Genomic DNA, 20,861 nt, shown 5'->3' on the forward strand with positions numbered 1-20,861 from the left:
GAAAACAGTATCAAGGGTTTTTTTTTATGTGGACCATTTTTAAAGTCTTTATTGAATTTGTTACAATATTGCTTCTGTTTTATGTTTTGGTTTTTTGGCCCCAAGGCACGTGGGATATTAGCTCCCTGACCAGGGATCGAACCTGTGCCCCCTGCATTGGAATGCGAAGTCTTACCACTAGACCACCAGGGAAGTCCCCTGAGATCTTAAAAAACAAAAAATAGAGTTGTCATATGTTCCAGCAATCTTACTCCTGGGCATATATCCAGAGAAAACTATAATTCAAAAATTGGATGCACTCCAATGTTCATAGCAGCACTATATACAGTAGCCAAGACATGGAAGCAGGGGACTTCCCTGGCGGTCCAGTGGTTAAGACTCCATGCTCCCAGTGCAGGGGGCACGGGTTCAATTCCTGGTCGGGGATCTAAGATCCCGCATGCCACAGGGCATGGCCAAAAAACAAAAAAACCCACAAGTGTGAATAAAAAAAAAAAAAGACATGGAAGCAACTTAAATGTACATCTACAGATGAATGGATAAAGAAGATGTGGTATGTATATACAATGGAATACTACTTAGCCATAAAAAGAATGAAATAATGCCATTTGCAACAACATGGATGGGCCTAGAGATTATCATACTAAGTGAAACAAGTCAGAAAGAGAAAGACAAATATCACATGGTATCACTTATACATGGAATCTAAATAAAAAATGATACAAATGAACTTATTTACAAAACAGAAACAGACTCACAAACTTAGAGAACTACTTATGGTTACCAAAGGGGAAAAGGAATGGAGGAGGGATAAATTAAGAGTTTGGGATTAGCAGATGAAACTAATATATAGGGCTTCCCTGCTGGCACAGTGGTTGGGAGTCCGCCTGCCGATGCAGGGGACGCGGATTTGTGCCCCGGTCCGGGAGGATCCCACATGACGCAGAGCCAGCCATGGCCGCTGGGCCTGTGCGTCCGGAGCCTGTGCTCCGCAGCGGGGGAGGCCACAGCGGTGAGAGGCCCGCGTACCACAAAAAAAAAAAAAAAAAAGAAAAAACCCTAATATATATAAGATAGATACAAGGTCCTACTGTCTAGCACAGGGAACTATATTTGATATCCTGTAATAATCCATAATGGAGAAAAATATGAAAAACAATATGTATATACTATATGTATAAACTGAATCACTCTGCTATACACCAGAAACTAACACAACACCGTATATCAACTATACTTCAATAAACAAATAAATAAATAAATGTTCAAAAGTTGCAGGATATAGATAAAGCAGACCTAGAGGGAAATATATAGCATTAAACATTTATATTATGAATGAAGAAAAATCAGTGATGTAAACCAGGGGTCAAACTATGGTCCGATGCTCATTTTTGTAAATAGGCTTTTATTTTAATATAGCAACATCTATCCGTTTCCTGTCTGGCTGTTTTCACATTACAAAGGCTGAATTGAGTAGCTGTGGTAGAGACTATCTGGCCCATTAAGCTTAAGATATTTATTCTCTGGCCTTTTACAAAAAGAAGTTTGCTGACCCTGACCTAACTTCTATTTTAAATTTGTTTATTTTGGGCTGTGTTGAGTCTTTGCTGCTGAGCGTGGGCTTTCTCTAGTTGCGATTAGCAGGGGCTACTCTTTGTTGTGTTGCACAGGCTTCTCATTGTGGTGGCTTCTCTTGTTGCGGAGCACGGGCTCTAGGTATGCAGGCTTCAGTAGTTGTGGCACGCGGGCTCAAGAGCACAGGCTCAGTAGTTGTGGCGCACAGGCTTAGTTGTTCTGCGGCATGTGGGATCTTCCCGGACCAGGAATCGAACCCGTGTCCCTGCACTGGCAGGCGGATTCTTAACCACTGTGCCACCAGGGAAGTCCCTAACTGCTATTTTAAGAAACTAGAGGAAGGAATAGCAAATGATGCAAAAAATAAGCAGAGAAAAGGAATTAAGAACAGAAATCAATGGAAAAGAAAACAGAAATATAGAGAAAAGTCAATGAAACCAAAAACTAGTTCTTTAAGTAAAATTAATAAACCTTTAATCACACTGATCAGGAAAAGAAGTTATCACCAATACAAGGAATGAGTGTGGGGCCACTACAGATCCTACACATATTAAAAGAATAAGGAAATATTATGAAATACACACCAATAAATTTGAAAAATTAAAGGAACCAACTCCTTGAAAGACACAAACTACCAAAACTTGCTCAAGAAGAAACGGATAGGGCTTCCCTGGTGGCACAGTGGTTAAGAATCTGCCTGCCAACGCAGGGGACACGGGTTCGAGCCCTGGTCCGGGAAGATCCCACATGCCGCGGAGCAATTAAGCCCATGTGCCACAACTACTGAGTCTGTGCTCTAGAGCCTGCGAGCCACAACTACTGAGCCTGTGTGCCAAGAGCCCGCACACTGCAACGAAGAGTAGCCCCCACTCGCCGCAACTAGAGAAAGCCCGCGTGCAGCAACAAAGACCCAACGCAGCCAAAAATAAATAAATAAAATAAATAAATTTATTTTTAAAAAAAAGAAGAAGAAACCGATAACATCAATAGCCCTAGGTACTACAGATACTAAATTTGTGGTTAAAAACTTTCTTCCAAAGGAAACAAAAGACCAATAACCCCCAGGAATGTAGACAAAAATCTATAATAAAAGTTTAGCAAAGAGAATACAGCAGCATCTCTTAAACATCTGATTCAATAATAGCCAGATTCTTATATCTGCTTCTACATTCAATCTATTGTGATACATATTGTTTTAGTTAAAGTATATAAGGAAAATATGGCTTCACACAGACATATAGCTGGAAAATGGAAGAATATTTTAATAGATATTTCAAATAACTCAGTTCTTTGATACCATATTAAAACTCAGCAAATGGTAGTTTTTAAAAGACTAGCTGCAATGTGGAAACTGAAAAATGTCAATGAATTTTTCATGCTCTGCGACATGGAAATCCATTGGTCTAATTTGCACCTTGAATGGAATTTTTACCCATGCATAATTTTGTAATAACATGCATTGGTCATCTGAAAAATGATCTTCCAGATGTTGACATATTTTATCATATTTTAAAGATCACATTACAGATACAAGTTTTCCAAAATTTTGATTTCTGTCTTTAAACCTCCACTTTTTTCTCCAGTTTCTTTTTTTTTTGGGGGCCGCGTCAGGTGGCACTTGAGATCTTAGCTTCCCAACCGGGGATTGAACCCGCACCCCCCTGCATTGGAAGCGCAGAGTCCTAACCTCTGGACCTCTGGACCACCAGTGAAGTCTCTTTTTCTCCAGTTTTACTGAGATATAATCGACATACAGCTCTGTGTAAGTTTCAGGTGTACAGCATAATGACCTGACTTACATATATTGTGAAATGATTACCACAGTAAGTTTAGTTAATCATCATTCATCCTCTCATATAGATGCAAAATTAAAGAAATAGAAAAAAAACTTCTTTTCCTTGTGATGAGAACTCTTAAGATCTACTCCCTCAACAAATTTCAAACATACCATACAGTAGTGTTAACTACAATCATCATGTTGTACATTACAACCCCAGCACTTATTTATCTTATAACTGGAAGTTCATTCAATTCCTTCACTCCTTACCCCACACTTCTGGTAACCACATTCCGATCTCCTTTTCTGTGAATTTTTTAAATTAATTTTTTTGTTAAGGTATAGTTGACACGTAACATTATATTAGTTTCAGGTGTACAACATAATGATTTAATATTTGTATTACTGTGAAATGATCATCACAGTAAGACTAGTCAACATCCATCACCGTACGTAATTACCAAAAAAGTTCTTTTTCTTGTGATGAAGAATTTTAAGAACTACTCTCTGAGCAACTTTCAATTATGCAATACAGTAGTATTAACTATAGCCACCATGCTGTACATTACATCCCCATGACATTTATTTTAAAACTGGAAGTCTGCACCTTTTGACCTACTTCATTCATTTCACCCACTCCCCAGCTGCCCACCTCTGGCATTTCAGAAATACACCAATCTCTGTTCTCTGTATCTATGAGCTGTTTGGTTTTGGTTTTGGTTTTTTTAAGATTCCACATATAAGTGAGATCATACAGTATTTGTCTTTATCTGTCTGACTTAATTCACTTGGCATAATGCTCTCAAGGTCCATCCATGTTGTCTCAAATGGCAAGATTTCATTCTTTTTATGGCTGAGTAATATTCCATTGTGTGTGTGTATATATATATATATGACATTTCCTTTATTCATTAATCCATTTATGGACACTTAGGTTGTTTCCATATCTTGGCTATTATAAATAATGCTGCAGTGAACATAGGAGTACATAGTTTTTTGAGGAACCTCCATACTATTTTCCATAGCAGCTGCACCAATTTATATTCCCATCAACAGTGCAGTGTTTTTTATTTTTCCCTTGGATTCCATATGTAAATGAGATCATACAGTATTTGTTCTTTCTCTGAGACTTGACTTCACATAAAGCATCCATCCATGTTATCACAAATGGCAGGATTTCCATCTTTTTTTTTTTTTTTTTTTGCGGTACGCGGGCCTCTCTCTCTGTTGTGGCCTTTCCCTTTGCGGAGCACAGGCTCCGGACGTGCAGGCCCAGCGGCCATGGCTCATGGGCCTAGCTGCTCCGCAGCATGTGGGATCTTCCCGGACCAGGGCACGAACCCGTGTCCCCTGCATCGGCAGGCGGACTCTCAACCACTGTGCCACCAGGGAAGCCCAGGATTTCCATCTTTTTAAGGACTGGATAATAGTCCATTATACATATATATAAAATATATACCTCACAACTTCCTTATCCATTTATCTGTGAATGGGCACTTAGGTTGTTTCCGTTTAAATTTTATTATTAGCAAAAACTACTGCCAGGCTTCCCTGGTGACGCAGTGGTTGAGAATCTGCCTGCTAATGCAGGGGACACGGGTTCGAGCCCTGGTCTGGGAGGATCCCACATGCCGCGGAGCAACTAAGCCCGTGAGCCACAACGACTGAGCCTGCGCGTCTGGAGCCTGTGCTCTGCAACAAGAGAGGCCGCGATGGTGAGAGGCCCGCGCACCGCGACGAAGAGTGGTCCCTGCTTGCCACAACTAGAGAAAGCACTTGCACAGAAACGAAAGACGCAGCACTGCAAAAATAAATAAATTAATTAATAAACTCCTACCCCCAACATCTTAGAAAAAAAAAATACTGCCAATTGTTTTCCTTGAAGTGCCACGTTCACATCGTTCATTTATAAGGAAAATGTCTGCCCAATATTAAAATTAGGACAGCCTTACTTTGTCGATCATTTAAGTAAAAATAGTGTTTCAAGAAAGGGTAATTTGCTTGTAACTCAAACAACTGAACAAGTGCTCTTCCTCCAGATAACCACTGTACTTCTTTATTATCTAACACAAGTGCTTTATGTATACTCCAAATCTGTCATGCAGAATATTAAAAAAGACAGGTAATCAATGTTCCAGATTTAATAAAACTAATAATCTGTACTGCTTTTCAAGCAGATTTTTAAAAGAAAATGGTATTTAAAAAAATTGCAAGGCCGAAAAGAAAAAAATTGCATGGCAGTGAGGAATACCACGACTACTTGTACAGTTTGGTGCCACTGCTTGATTGGTGCTAAGGCCCAGCAGTGCCACCCACCATTGCTTTTGTATCACCAATGCACGTGCAAACAGAGAGAAAAAGACAAATAATATCTTAGCATTATTATGAAAGTTTTTTCAACTTGAAGACCCCCTGTACAGGTCTCAAGGGCCCCAGGGGTCCACAGACCAAACCTTGACAAACTCTCCTAAATAAATCCTAAATACACCCATAGAAGAATTTTTTTCAATCATTGCTGTTTTATTTTTTTGACTGAACCTGAGTTTTTGGTTAAAAGGTATTAAATCCCTTTACACATCTACTTATAAATTGTTTGGTTTCATTTATGTGTTCTTAAGATGTTTAATGCTTCCTTGTATTTGATACAGTAATACTTCCATGTGACATAAAATTTAAACAGTACAAAAGGGCATTCTGTGAAGAGTAAGTCTCTTTGTTTTTTTTTTGCGGTACGCAGGCCTCTCACTGTTGTGGCCTCTCCCACTGCGGAGCACAGGCTCCGGACGCGCAGGCTCAGCGGCCATGGCTCACGGGCCCAGCTGCTCTGCGGCATGTGGGATCTTCCCGGACCGGGGCACGAACCCGTGTCCCCTGCATCGGCAGGCAGACTCTTAACCACTGCGCCACCAGGGAAGCCCGTCAAGTCTCTTTCTTATCCCAGACCCCAGTATTCCTCTCTGGAAGCAACCACTGCCAATACATTTTGGAGACTACCTTGTTAACACATATAGATCCACTTCATTTACTTTTAAAGGCCTATGACATATATTGACAAAATACCCTCTAGGAAGGCTGTAGCAATTTACCTCTCTAACCAGCAATGTGAAAATGTCTATTCGCTCATACTTTTTCCAAAAGAGATACCATTTTAAAAAATGAATTTGTCTTATTGTTTAATTTACATTCCTTTAAATTCTAATTACACTAAACAATTTTTCATTTTCTTAGTGGGCATTTCTTTTTTTCTATTCTTGTGAACTACCTCTTTGTGTCTTTGCCTATTTTTCTACTGGGGTACCCATCTTTTTGTTAATAATTTGGAAGAGTTTTTATGATAAGGATAGTAATCCTTTGACTACAAAATGTTAATATTTTTGCCCAGTTAATGTTTTATTTTTACTAAAATGTGACTATGTATCACATAATGTCATAGCTGGTACGCGGTTTAAGAGCATCAGATCAGACCAATACTTTCAATTTATAGATGAGGAAGCTGATGCAAAGCAGTGAAGTGACTTGCCCAGGGCTGGAAGTTAGTGAAAAGGCTTAGATTAAGATCCAGAGTTTCTGACTCTTTCCTGGATGGATGCAAGGATGACATACCTGGATTCAAATGGGTCCTGCTTCTCCAGAGGTCTTACTCTTTTCTTTGTCACTGCCAATTTAGTCAAGTCCACACACTTTGTCTCTCCATTGCTGTAAGTGAACTCAAGAACACTATTCCATTCCCCTTGTACTCTGCATACAACAGTGTTGGTGATGTTGTGCTTTACTTCACCTGTAACCCTAGAAGCAGACAGAAAAAAAAAAAGATATGCTCTAGTAAGTAATATTGCTTATTTCTTAGGAATTCTGAAACCCAGAATGTACTTTGTGAATTCTGTTTAAATTAGTTACACATATCACTTCAATTTGTCAGCGCCAAATTCAGTTACAATTACAAGTCAATTTGTCAGTTACAAAGTCTTTGTAAATCCCTGGTAGTTTCTTAGATAATTTTTTCAAATAACATCAATTTAATCTGAGAAAGAATACTAGGAATCAAACTGGAGACTCAGTTACCATATGTGATCACAAAGTGTGGTATTTTAAATGCTTGCTATAAACAACCATTATAATATTAAAACTAGGAATATGAAAAATGTTAACATTTCTTTTTTATTACAGAATAAAAATGTTACAACACTACAGTCTATTCAACTTTTTTTTCAAACTAGTCCTATTTAAAAGTTTAGAGTCCCTATACTTTAAATTCTGGATATACAGATTCTGTATAAAACCACATAAGCTTAATTTTAAATTAAATATAGAAACCAGACAAATCAGTAAGAGGTAGAAAAAAATAAAAGATACATTAAACATTTGTTAATTCTCTTGACAAAAAGAGCACTGGTATACAAAAATTATCACTATCTACACAAAACTCAGAGAACTCAAGCACTAATGTTGTTGAAAGTTTAATGAAGAGTTATCTGGCTGGACACAGACAGGATGCAGCTCAAATGAAGGCTGGAATAGAAACAGGTCTAATTATTTTTAATGAAGTACTTTATGTTCACTGTCGGACACAAGCAACAACAGGGTCAGATTCGAGAGAGGTTCAGAACTCAAAGAATAGTGGGCAAATGTTAGGTTCTGGTCAGTGTGCCAGAGATTACGGTTTATCTGGATTCAAAAGAGAATCCAGGGACTTCCCTGGTAGTCCAGTGGGTAAGACTCCATGCTCTCAATGCAAGGGACCCAGGTTCGATACTTGGTCAGGGAACTAGATCCCACCCACATGCAAGCCGCAACTAAGAAGTCCGCATGCCACAACTAAAACGAGGCTCAGCCAAAATAAAAATGAATGAATGAATATTTAAAAAGCTGGGGGGGGAATCCAAAGGACCAAAGCCCAGGTTCAGGTGACAGCTCAGGAACCATAAATAGCATTTGCCAGATATAAGCCAAGGGCCTGGGAACCAGAAGGTTGTAGTTGAATTTAGGGAGTCCGTAGTTTTTAAGCAGGAGAAGTGAATGGTCTACAAATTCAGAGTTCAAGGCAGAGGTGTAGGAGCCAATAAGCAAATGAGCCAGATCTTAAAGATCAAGGTGTACGAGGGTTTGGAATCAAAAGCACACCAAACATCCCAAATTAAACGTTAGGCATAATTGTAGCTCACTGGACACAAAGAACAGCGTGACTACAAGTCTGCTTGATTACAGCAGGAGTGGGAACTCTAGGTTATACCTCAAAGCGTTTGAACTTAAATAACTACACTGCTAAGGGTTTTTGCCTGACTGAATGTTTTTTGTGACATCCATGTTTCCTCTCTGATCCCACTTGCCAACATTGTTTCCTTCCTTGAAAATTTATCTGTAACCAAACATGATATGAAGAGATGACACTGAACACTTACCTCTTCCATCTTCCAACCACATATACCCAGAACTATATTCTGTGAACTGAGGAATAATAATCCATTTCTCACTTGATCTTTCTTTTACTGCCACAATCTCTCAAGTTATCATTATCTCCTTCACAAGCCTTTCCACTTAAAAAGTAACAAACCCTAGGTCCCTGTCCATGCATGCTGGGTTACACGGGGTCTTTGCTGCTTAGTGCAGCTACACAGAGCAAGAGCATCGTGATGAGAACTGGGGCAGGGAACAAGAATTGCACATGCTAGAGGCAGGCCATGAGGAACTTGCAAAAGGAGCATAAGGAGGAAGAAGGGCCTCGCCTCATTTTGCTTATAACAATTCTTCTTAACAGTCTAATGCAGGGTTAGTGAACGTCTATAAAGGACCAGAAAGTAAATATCTTAGGATTCGTGGGCCAGGCTGTCTCTGTCACAACTTGACTCTTTCACTGTAGCAGGAAAGCAATCACAGACAATATGTAAATGAATATCTAAATATCTAAAGCATATAAATCTAGGTCTTGTATCAAATAATGATATGGAATACGCTGCCTTTAAAATACTTACCAAAGAGTTAAATTTTAAGTTGCCATCCTACTCATCTCTAAAGTGAGGATAACTGATAACCGATAAGGCATTTACTGTCTCACTTTCTAAGAATGACATCAAGTTTTTTTTTTTTTCCATATTTACTTATTTATTTGGCTACGCAAAGTAAGTCCTAGTTGCAGCACGCAGGATCTTTGTTGCCGCGTGCAGGATCTTCATTTCGACATGCAGGATCTAGTTCCCTGACTAGGGATCGAACCTGGGCCCCCTGCATAGGGAGCGTGGAGTCTATCCACTGGACCACGAGGGAAGTCCTCAAGTTGACTCTTTAGATTATCTAGACCCTGTCTCTATAGCTATTTAGAATACCAGAAAATCACTGGATATATTAACTTGGCTTCATACAGAAAAATTTTATTTAAAGATTGAAAGTTAAGACTTCAGCTTTGGATTTTACTGATGTATACGTAAGAAATACCACATGAAGGGAATTACATCTTATGCAGAACTAAAGACATTGTTCTATTATGTTACTCAATGCCACTACATAAGAATACTTGATACAAATCCCTTCAAAATTTAATACCAGGAAAGTAGTTTCTCTCTCCTGAAAAAAGTGATAGGCGTCCTTTATCAGACAATAAGAAGTACGTTGAGTATCATGTTGCTCTTTTTACTTTAGCAGAAGAGTATTTTCGGGTACAATAATTACCTAATCCCAGGTTCACAGCATTATTGTCCTTTTCCATCACTATGGTTACTATAATAACAGACTTTATTTTTAATTGTCTATTATATATGAGTTTTTCCTAAAAGCCTTATAAATGCTTTCCAAAGATAGGGTCCTGCATTCTAATATTAGACTAAAACCTTAGGCAGAGATCGTCTTTTTACTTTTCTATATCTTCAGTGTGCAGAAAAGTATGCCACTTAGCAGTTAGTTAACATAAATCTTAATGACATTATACTGCTACATATATTTAAAAAATCACCATCCTAAAGTGAGTGTGGAAAATGGGATCAGGAGATGGACAAGGACATGAGGAATAGTTAACTAGGCCTGTTTGGCTCCATCAGAGAGAGTTGTGGAAAATGAGGGAGTAAGGAAAGACAAGTGGAAGATAATATATTTATATCAAATGCAGACAGCAGATAATGTGTCTGGCTTGATTGCAGACAGCAGTGGAAAAACTAGGCTATGTCTGAGGAGGGAGGCATGGTTATTAATAAAGACATGAAAGAGAGTCTTAGTTAAAATATTCTGTAAAACTGAAAAAGAAAAGATATCAAAATAGAGAAGTCTGTTTCAAATATGAATCTTTTAAACAAGAAATTAGGTAAAACCATTGGTCTTAAGGGAAATCAGAGTGGAAAAAATGAGGAAACTTTGGAGTCAACCAAAAGTATACTTCCAAGTAACAAAAAGATCCAATACTTGTGGCCTTATGGATAGGTAAAAAAGTATGAAGGGAGAAAAGAAGCCAATTTAAATAAGAAATTCAAAGAAATAAGATGGCAAATATAATGACTGATCACTAACAAACCAAGGATATCTATCTAAAATTATTAGGAGTCTTAAAAAAGTCAAAGTATGAAAACCAAGAGAAAATTTCTATGCAGGATATTTGCAGCAAGGAACCATCTAAATGTCATGGCAACGGTAAGATTTGGAGGATGAATTTTGATTCTCTAAATTAAGGTAGTCCTGGCAGTATGATAAATTATAGCTTATATTTATTATTATAATTTAAGGCAAGATAAAGCACTGATTCAGGACAAAGGTTTGGATATTTTGCATTTGACAAAAAAATTAACCTGAGCTCAAAACTATAATGAGCTTTTATAAAAGGACATTTGAAACTTAATCAAGACTTAAAAATTAATCAGAATAGCTATCATACAGTTGAGCTGTTACAAAATTTGAAGAAAATTCTGAACATGCAAGTGAGGTAACATTATGTGTACTAGATACGAAATAGGTGTTAACTGAAAACTCAGAAAATTCATATGTAGAAATACAAATGAACGTTATGTGGGAAAGCCTTTAACAGCCTCTTATTTCCTTCTCGGTAGCAAAGATTTAATAATGGAAAGGAACCCACTGAATCATAATAAATATGGGAAAGTTCCCACTCATGGCTCAACATGTGATAACGCATATGGATAGAATAAATATGGGAAATCCTTAAAAGGGATTTTATCTCTTAATCAACCCAAGAAAGTTCACAGAGGAGAGGAACCTTATGATGAATAATAATGATTTCAAGAAAGTCCACAGTCGTGGACTTCCCTGGTGGCCCAGTGGGTAAGACTCCACGCTCCCAATGCAGGGGGCCAAGGTTTGATCCCTGGTTGGGGAACTAGATCCTACGTGCATGCTGCAACTAAGAGTTTGCATGCCACAACTAAGAGTCTGCATGACGCAACGAAGATCCCACATGCCACAACTAAGACCCAGAGCAGCCAAATAAATAAATATATATATATATATATTTTTTTAAAAAAGATGTTATATCTTTAAAAAACAGAATATTACTCAGCCATAAAAAAGAATGAAATATTTCCATTTGCAACAACATGGATGGACCTAGAGAATATTACGCTTAGTGAAGTAAGTCAGATAAAGACCAATACTATATGATATCACTTATATGTGGAATCTAAGAAATAATATAAATGAATGTATATGCAAAACAGAAACAAGACTCACAGATATAGAAAACAAACTTGTAGTTAAAAGGGAGAAGGAGGGGGGAGGGGCAAATTAGGGGTATGGGATTAACAAACTATTGATACTACATATAAAATAGATAAGCAACAAAGATATATTATATAGCACAGGGAATTATACCCATTATCTTGTAATAACCTATAACGGAATATAATCTGCAAAAATACTGAATTACTATGCTATATAGCTGAAACACAATATTGTAAATCAAATATACTTCATTTAAAAAAAAGAAAAGAAATTCATCAATATCATTGTCAATAAAAAGTGCTGGACTTGGCAAATTTTTCACTGTAGTTGTGTCCCCTAAGCATTTGACTCAATTATATACTTTGAAGAATGGTTTCACCAATGCAGGAATGTTACAGGGATATAGATTTCAACTTTAACTTCATATAAATAAGGGGTGTCTGAAAATGGAATAGGCTGCCTCATGCATTATGAGTTCTGTACTAATGATAAGGTACCAACACAATGAACAAATCAGTTATCGGGTATGATGCAAAAGGATTTAGACACCTAGCAAATGTTGGTGTAGTGACTTCTAAAGTCCCTTCTAAATGTAAAGTTTGAATCCTGTGATCACTATGGTGAGAGGAGTAAGTAGAAGCACATATAACAAAGTGTGAACCATATTAAAACCTTCTCTAAGGATAAAAGGCGACTATTCTGACAATCTCCAGTGATTCTGTTTGGGTGATCTGTAATTTTTTTTTTAATTCTCTGCTTCAGTGTTTTTGAAATCTGTGTTTTTTAAGGCCATTCAATGCCTGGGAGCCAATAAATCTTTCTTTCCACTTCTAAGATTGTTGAGTACCAGTTGTCCGGTGAAGAAGTAAAATAGCTATATGCACTGAAAGTCTCATACGTGACTGAAGAGAGTGCATTTTGGTATAACCACGTAAGAAAACTGTTTGGCAGTAATAAAGTTAAAGTTTCATTCCCTACAGCCCAGCAATTCCACTCCTAGGTATCTACCAAACAGAAATTCATACATACATTCACAATGTTCTAGCAGCACTATTTGAAATGGCCCCAAATCAACTTCTATACTTTTGTATGTATGTTATTCTTCAATAAAAGCTCTGTAGAAAAAGAAAACTATCCCTACTTCAGGACAGACAGAATAGACATCAAAAGCTTAAGGAAAGAGTCAGAATCCTTTCGAGGATCCTATTACAAAACTTATCTTCATGGAGTTGGGTGATCTGGACGAGTGCTGAAAAGACCAACAAGCCACTAAAGGGGTATAATAACTGGCCGATTCACAGATGGAATTAGAACAAAGCCACATTCAATACTGGTGCCTAAAGATATTGGCTTCCATCATTGTGCTTCTTGAACTATTTCTTAATGATTAGATGTATTTTCATCCTAACTTGTAGCGACACTACCTCTACTGAGGTCTGGATCCAAGTCTGAGTCCCTTTAAAGGCAGAAATTGGGCCAGAAGCTACATGTCCATTTGTTAGGAGTTCTAGTTTACAAGAGAAGATAGATCTGTCACTATTTTAAAACCAGATCGTGATTTCCAGAATGCCTTCAAAGATCAAATATATTAAACAAAAAATAAACATGAATAAAAATCCAATCCCATTTCACATAAAACAAAGCAGAAAAAGAATAAAGAGTTATAATACAAGATCAAACTGATAGAATAAGAGCCAGGTATCACTAAAATATTCTTACCGGTGCAGTTTGCCACCATAAAATGGCTTAGTATGAAAAGTGATGCTGGCTGAATACCCAGTTTTTGCACAGTTGACACTGACTTTGCCACCCAGTTCTACCCAAGGAACAGTTAAAATTGACCGGGCATATGCACAAGGTAGAGAAAACGTATACTCTTCTCCATGCTCTAGTAGACTGAGGATTCCTGAATGTGAAAACATAAAAGTGGTTAATATCTTTAAAAAAAAAAAAAAAAGACAGCTATGAAAAATCCATATTAAGTTTTTCTCCTGCCTGGTAAATGAACATCATAATTTTGCTTAATTTTCTTTTAGCTTTGGATGAAATTGGCTTCATTTACAATTGTATTTGACAACAATTCCTAGTAATAGTGAATCGAGGGTACTTTCATTATGACTTTATTATCCCTTTGGGGTTCATGGGACCAGAAAATGTTGCAGTGGAAACTGTTTAAGAGTTCTCTCTAATGCTCCTAAAAGTAAAATAAAACCTTAAGTCAGAATTTAAGTCCATGCTATACTGTATCATCATAAGATCTGATCATTAGTTAGTACTAATAATTTAAGCAGTTTTTGGAATAACTAAATATCTAACATTACAGAGTCACAGACCTTAATCTCAGATGGTATGATGGGGGGGCGAGGGCGGGGAGAAAGTGTTCTTCATTCTATTCTATGCATATTAAGAAAGAAAAAAAGTAATTTTATGATATAAACTAAGGTCCTCATAATAATTTTGTTTGCCAAATTCTGAAGTATTTAAGGTGAAGCTACAAGAGTTAGAAGTGGTAGTTTTCAAACAAATATTATTCTGATGGGGCTTGTTCCATATTAAGTGATGCTATAAAGATGGCTTTAAAAAACATATAAAAAAGGGAATTACAAAAAAAAGGGGAATTACATAAATGAGTAATCAATCTATCCTAGATAATTAAGAGACATTAAGGAGACTTGAGCTACATTACTAACCTAACTAAGCTCATTACCTAGTTCACCATAAAAACAAATACCAAACTGGATGTGTACTACTAGTCTGAACTATGATGGCATGTCTCTCTTAATGAATGCTCGTTAACTACTGTGTTCTTAATGTTCACAAATAAGGGCAAAAATTATGATAAATATTTTAATATAGTCTACTTTTAGGATAAACAAATAGACAGACTGAGATTCTAAAGTAGTCTACTTTACATAAAGCAACGCCAACTATTAATTTGTATTGCCCTTAACAGTTTTCACAACGGGCAACAATTAATATTGAGCCATTTGAAAAGGAACATGGCTCTGTATGTGATATATTTATATATAATGGGAGCTGTCAGAAGACATACATAACATACTTGGTTATATTTCAAGTATTTAATAATAACTGTTGATTAATTCTAAGTTGGAAAGGATATCACATACTTTTCTAAAAACATTTGGCCTTATAAACTAGATTCATGATCTTTGATTTCTAGGAAGATAGTTAACATAAGTAATATTCACTATGGAATTTAACGTCTAATAAATATATAATCAGTTTCTACTGAATGGGAAAATAAGACTAGTTAGGATAACTGAGATTCAAAGTATTCTAAAATCTCATTTATCTGATAATTAAACAGAATTTTCCCCTACTTTTCAATAAAAACATGGCTGCTGACAGAAGCAAAATAAACTCTCAGAAGTTCCATTCTCTGATTTAATTTACTTTCTGTTGAGAGTGTCAATAGCAATTTAATTTAAAAAAGACAAATCCATGAATATATAACTAGCAAATCAAAAAATAACTACCATATACATCCTTCTCAATGCATGGTTAAGATATTAATGCTTTTCCTCATTTCTTGAGGTATTTCCTTTCTTGGAGTGGGAGAGGATACTATCACCAGATATTCTCTGTTCCATGAACTGTTAAGAGTAACTGTCCTCAGGAAGAGTGTGTCAAAGAATGAGGGTCTAAATCCGACTATGCCTTAACCTCTATGATCCTGGACACATCCCATCACCTCTAGGCTTCAGGTTTTTCATTTCTAAAGTAAGTAAACTGATTTGTGAAGAGCCTAGGGTTAATGTGATGCAGCTTATAACTGGAGATAACAAACTTTTTTTTTTTAACTAATAAAATATCTTCTAATGTTATAAAAGTTTTGATTAGTTTGAAACATTTGGAAATTGGTAAGACAGCACAACAGGAGTTAAAGATGAGGAAAGCTTAAAAAGGGGATAATATATTTTCTTCAAGGCTAAAATAACACAATTTCAAAATGTTAGGGTCATAAGCTTAATTATGCCATGCTTACACTGTAAGTTTATATTTAGAACAAATTTTCCTATGCACGAGAGTGTTCCTTAACATTAAAATGGCAGACCATTATATTTTCATTAACTCTGCAATGATTTCTGTGGAGATATTTTTGTTATTGTTAATTTGTTTTTTCTATTCTTAGCCAAAAAATATTGTTTTTTCATAATCATTTGCTGGAGTAGATATAAAGTTTGGCAATATATTTTAAAATATTCTATGAATATCTCCTATGAAATACAAAAGATGTAGATATAGATTTACCTAGAAAATATTTCTTGAGTGCTGTTTATAATAACAAAAACATGTTTTAAAGCATTATTAATAACTTGGGAAAATGAATATTCAGTGCAAAAAAGGAGGACAAAAAACTACATAGAGAGAATCCTAATTTTATAAAACTAAAAGTATGAACATACACACATAGAAAAAATACAAAATACTAGTTAAATTTATCTATCTCTGGATGAAGGGATTAGAGATACTTGTAGTTTCTCCTTGATACTTCTAAGTTTTCTAAATTTTCTATAATAAAAATAATTTACATTTAAAATCAGAAAAAAAAGTTAAAAAAAAAGAATTCATATTTGTTGACAGATATGCCCCCTCCCCCCGCCACCAGTATTCTGAAACATACTAGGAGTTGGGGAAAAAAGTAGTACACATAGCAGTTCAAATTTATAACTAATATTTCTCTAGCTTCCCCAAATTTAAGGTTATAGTTTGATATTAAAAATTGGAGAATAATTTTTCTACTTACCTTCCCCAACCATTGTCACACCTATCGACATGCCTAAGAATTTGCTCTTAGTCCAGACGTGCACATTTACACACATCTTCTTCTCTGCACATTCTGCATAAAATCCTGAGACTGGAGGATGATGGGAAACCTGCTCAGCAACAAATCTGACTGTGTAACAGTCTGATCCCACCTGGCTCAAAGCCTCCTCTGATGGAGGAGCATGATTTGTGACAGCCTGGGTGGAAGAGCTGCTAATGACACTGGATGCTACATCGCGTTTTGGTATCCTCCAGGAACAGTGAAACGTTTCTCCAATGATAGGATTGTACGGTTTCTTAGCAATGGCTCCCTTACGGCCTTCATGAAATGAGGTAAGGTAGTATTCAACAAAACGAATCATTCTGTCCTCAGCTGTAGCTCCATTAGAGACGGCTATAAACAGGTCTGGATGAGACATAAAGTCTGCATACATTTCCAACAGGGAACGCTTCTCTAGGATAAATGTAGGCAGCACCACCTAAAACAACAACCACAACAACAACAACAAATCAACCAGAGAGAGCAATACAAAAAAACAGTAATTAGTATCTTCAGATAATTGAGGGGCTACTCTTTGTTTCAGTGCACAGGCTTCTTATTGCGGTGGCTTCTCTTGTGGTGGAGCACGGACTCTAGGCACACGGGCTTCAGTAGTTGTGGCACGTGGGTTCAGCAGTTGTGGCTCACAGGCTCTAGAGCGCAGGCTCAGTAGTTGCAGCACACGGGCTTTGTTGCTCCGCGGCATGTGGGATCTTCCCAGACCAGGGATTAAACCTGTGTCCCCTGCATTAACAGGGGAATTCTTAACCACTGCATCACCAGGGAAGTCCCTATAATATTACTTTTAAAAGAACAAAATAATGGGGAAAATGGCTATTACTTATTCACAACATGCAAGCCAGGACCACAATTACCTTCCTGGTTGCTGTAGCCCCAGCACCTAGCACAGTGTCCGGAATATAAGAGGGGCTTAATAAACATCTGTTGTATCAGTGTCATTGTTAGACAGGAGGTATATGTGACTGCAGTTTAGTCACCAGGTTCTTAAATGTTGCTCAGAAAGTACCATTCTTTTAAATGTTATACGGCTGTTCATAATTTGTGATCAGTTAATGCTAATGATTTTATATATAAACACAATACATATGTATTTGTTCAATTAACAATGCACAAATGTGGGGAAACGATATTAAATTCATTATTCATGTCAAGAGAGACTTTACCATCTGGATTATTATCACAGAACATTCTTTTCAAATGTTCTTATGCCTCATAAACCCCAACACTGTTCTTATGCCTTACAAACCTAAATCTACTAAGGGACAGCAAATACCATAATAACCAAATAAACTCCTTACCTGACTGCTCATTTTAACCTATTTTACAACTAATAGTCTTTTCTGAACCACTAATATAAAAAATATTTCTAGAATAAAAACGATACCTGGGCTTCCCTGGTGGCGTCCGCCTGCCGATGCAGGGGACACGGGTTCGTGTCCCAGTCTGGGAAGATCCCACATGCCACGGAGCGGCTGGGCCCATGAGCCATGGCCGCTGAGCCCGCGCATCCGGAGCCTGTGCTCCGCAACGGGAGAGGCCACAACAGTGAGAAGCCCACGTACCGCAAAAAAAAAAAAAAAAAAAGATACCCAGTTGAATACTAAGTTTAGATGAAATATGAATGTTTAAATGGGTTTCTTTATTCCTAAAACGTCTGCTTCTTAGTAGGCTATTAATTCAATCAATTTACTTAAAAACCCTCCTATAATTACTATAAGTCAAAGTAAAGAAAGAACTGTGTTTTTGATTTTGAAATGCTTCAAAGTGAATGCTAAAGGAAAAATGCTTTCTATATTTAAGTTGCATTTTCAGGTGAGTAACTCACTGGAATCAAACAACCTTTTAATATACACTTCCACTACCTTCAAAAACCTCAATTTGAAATATACCTTGTGAAGTCAATTTTGAAATCCCACACTAATGCAAAGTAGTGTCAATAGTAACTCAAAGTATGTAATTCCACAGTAGTAAATGTTTGACATACATAGGTTTTAAACCTTACTGGCTTTTTAAATCAATGTCATGGATTAATTGTTAAAACAAATTAAGGCACACTAATTTGATAAACTGGGAATGGAGAGGATGGGCCTAAAATTAAAAACTATAGATCAGTGCTTCTCAAACTTTAATGTATATATACATATTACTGAAATGAAGATTCTGGTTCTCTAACTTTGAGATTGGGGGCCGAGATTATGCGTTTCTAACAAGTTCTCAGGTGATGGTGATGCTACTGATCTTCAGACCACACTTTTTTCTTCTTTCAGTTTTATTAAGGCATAATTGACAAATAAAACTAAGATATTTAAAGTGTACACTGTAGTGATTTGATATACACATATATAGTGAAAGGGCTCTCACTATCAAATTAATTCAGGCCACACTTTTAAAGTAGCAAGGCTGTAGACCAGGGGTTTGCAAACTATGGCCTTTGGGCCAAATCTGGCATCCTGTTTGTGTAAATAAACTTTTGCTGAAATACATCCATGCCCATCCAACATATTATCTATGGCTGCTTTCACACTACAAAGGCTGAGTTGAGTACTGCTGATCCTTAAACAATATGGGTTTGAACTGCAGGTCCACTTATACATGGATTTTTTCCAATAAATATACAAAAATATACATGTAGAACATCATGTGCAAGACTTGTATTGAAGTGGATAGTCTATTCTTACACAGGATTAAGGTGAGTAGTATGTAATATAAAATGAATAATATGTTAGTTTTCTTACTGTTTTATAACCTCGTTTTCTTACTGTTTCATAACCTCGCTCTCAAAGAATTACATTAAAGTACCGTACCTCTCTCACAATGAGAGAAAAACTGTGTATTATCACAGGTATGTGGGTTTTTTTAAAAAATGTAACAATGTTTCCAATATTGTTTTATGAATATGACTGCAATACTGTATGTCATAAAAATTTTATAACAATTCATTCATTAGTGTATAGGCTAGGCTACCATGAAGCTGATTACACTAAGCTACCATAAAGCAATCATATTGCTGCTTCTTCATTATCAATGCATGAATCATTATATCTGTAAAAAAATTTTTTTCACATTATCTTTTCATTTTTGATATCTAGTATATACTAGTAATACATATACATAGAAACAAAATTTGCATTAATTGAGTGTTTATGTTATTGGTAAGGCTTCCAGTCAACAACAGATTATTAGTAGTTAAGTTTTGGGGGAGTCAAAAGTAATATGCGGATTTTCAACTACATGGGGGGTTGGCTACCCTAACCCCTACATTGTTCAAGAGTCAAGTATAGTTCCAACAGAGATCTATGTCCACATAGCTAAAAATATCTACTATCTGGTCCTTTACAGAAAATGTTTGCTGATCTCTGTTATAGATTAATACCCAAAACACTATCCAAAATGGGAAGTAAGAATAAAGTAGAAGTATCAATGACTTTAATGGTTTTGTGGGATTATATCCTTTTCTTTAGATTTTCCAATTCTGTATCTCAATGGATCCCTTTTATTTTGTACAGAAACAAGACTATAGGTCTTTATTTGCCATGTGACTTAATGTTGCACAAAAAACCTATCACATTTTTTATGAAAATAAATGCTGATCAAGCAACTAAGAAACCAACTCATAAAGATTAAAAAGCCCTGACAACATTAACAATCATAGGTATAGTCCTAATCGAATGATCTCCTTAGACTGTTTATCCCATTACTTACTCTTGTTAAGTCCATGCCCAGCTTGAGCTGTGATAAGAGATGTAGAATAACACTGCGTTGCTCTTCCACAGCTCCCAGGTCATCCTCCTTGTTGTCACAAGTATCCTGCACCTCATCATCTGCATTTATTTCTTCAGGTTCCTTGATGCAAAATAAAGCAAAAGTCTATTGTTACTAGTGCTTATTGAGAGAGTTGCATGGACATATATACACTACCAAATGTAAAATAGATAGCTAGTGGGAAGCAGCCACATAGCACAGGCAGATCAGCTCGGTGCTCTGTGACCACCTGGAGGGGTGGGATAG

At 36.6% G+C, this 20,861-nt stretch overlaps 1 protein-coding gene across 1 annotated transcript in view; it reads right to left on the minus strand.

Annotated features, from left to right (window-relative positions):
• Positions 1 to 20,861, minus strand: part of OSBPL11 (oxysterol binding protein like 11) — a 99,899-nt gene that overhangs the window by 23,224 nt on the left and 55,814 nt on the right. Inside the window, exons 8-11 of the mRNA XM_030859000.2 lie at positions 20,556 to 20,696; positions 16,773 to 17,271; positions 13,724 to 13,910; positions 6,956 to 7,138 (exon numbers count right to left, since the gene is read on the minus strand). Coding sequence (XP_030714860.1) covers positions 6,956 to 7,138; positions 13,724 to 13,910; positions 16,773 to 17,271; positions 20,556 to 20,696 — 1,010 coding nt within the window. The remainder of the gene's footprint in view (positions 1 to 6,955; positions 7,139 to 13,723; positions 13,911 to 16,772; positions 17,272 to 20,555; positions 20,697 to 20,861) is intronic.

This window comes from Globicephala melas, chromosome 4, assembly GCF_963455315.2.
Source record: "Globicephala melas chromosome 4, mGloMel1.2, whole genome shotgun sequence".
Taxonomy (NCBI): domain Eukaryota; kingdom Metazoa; phylum Chordata; class Mammalia; order Artiodactyla; family Delphinidae; genus Globicephala; species Globicephala melas.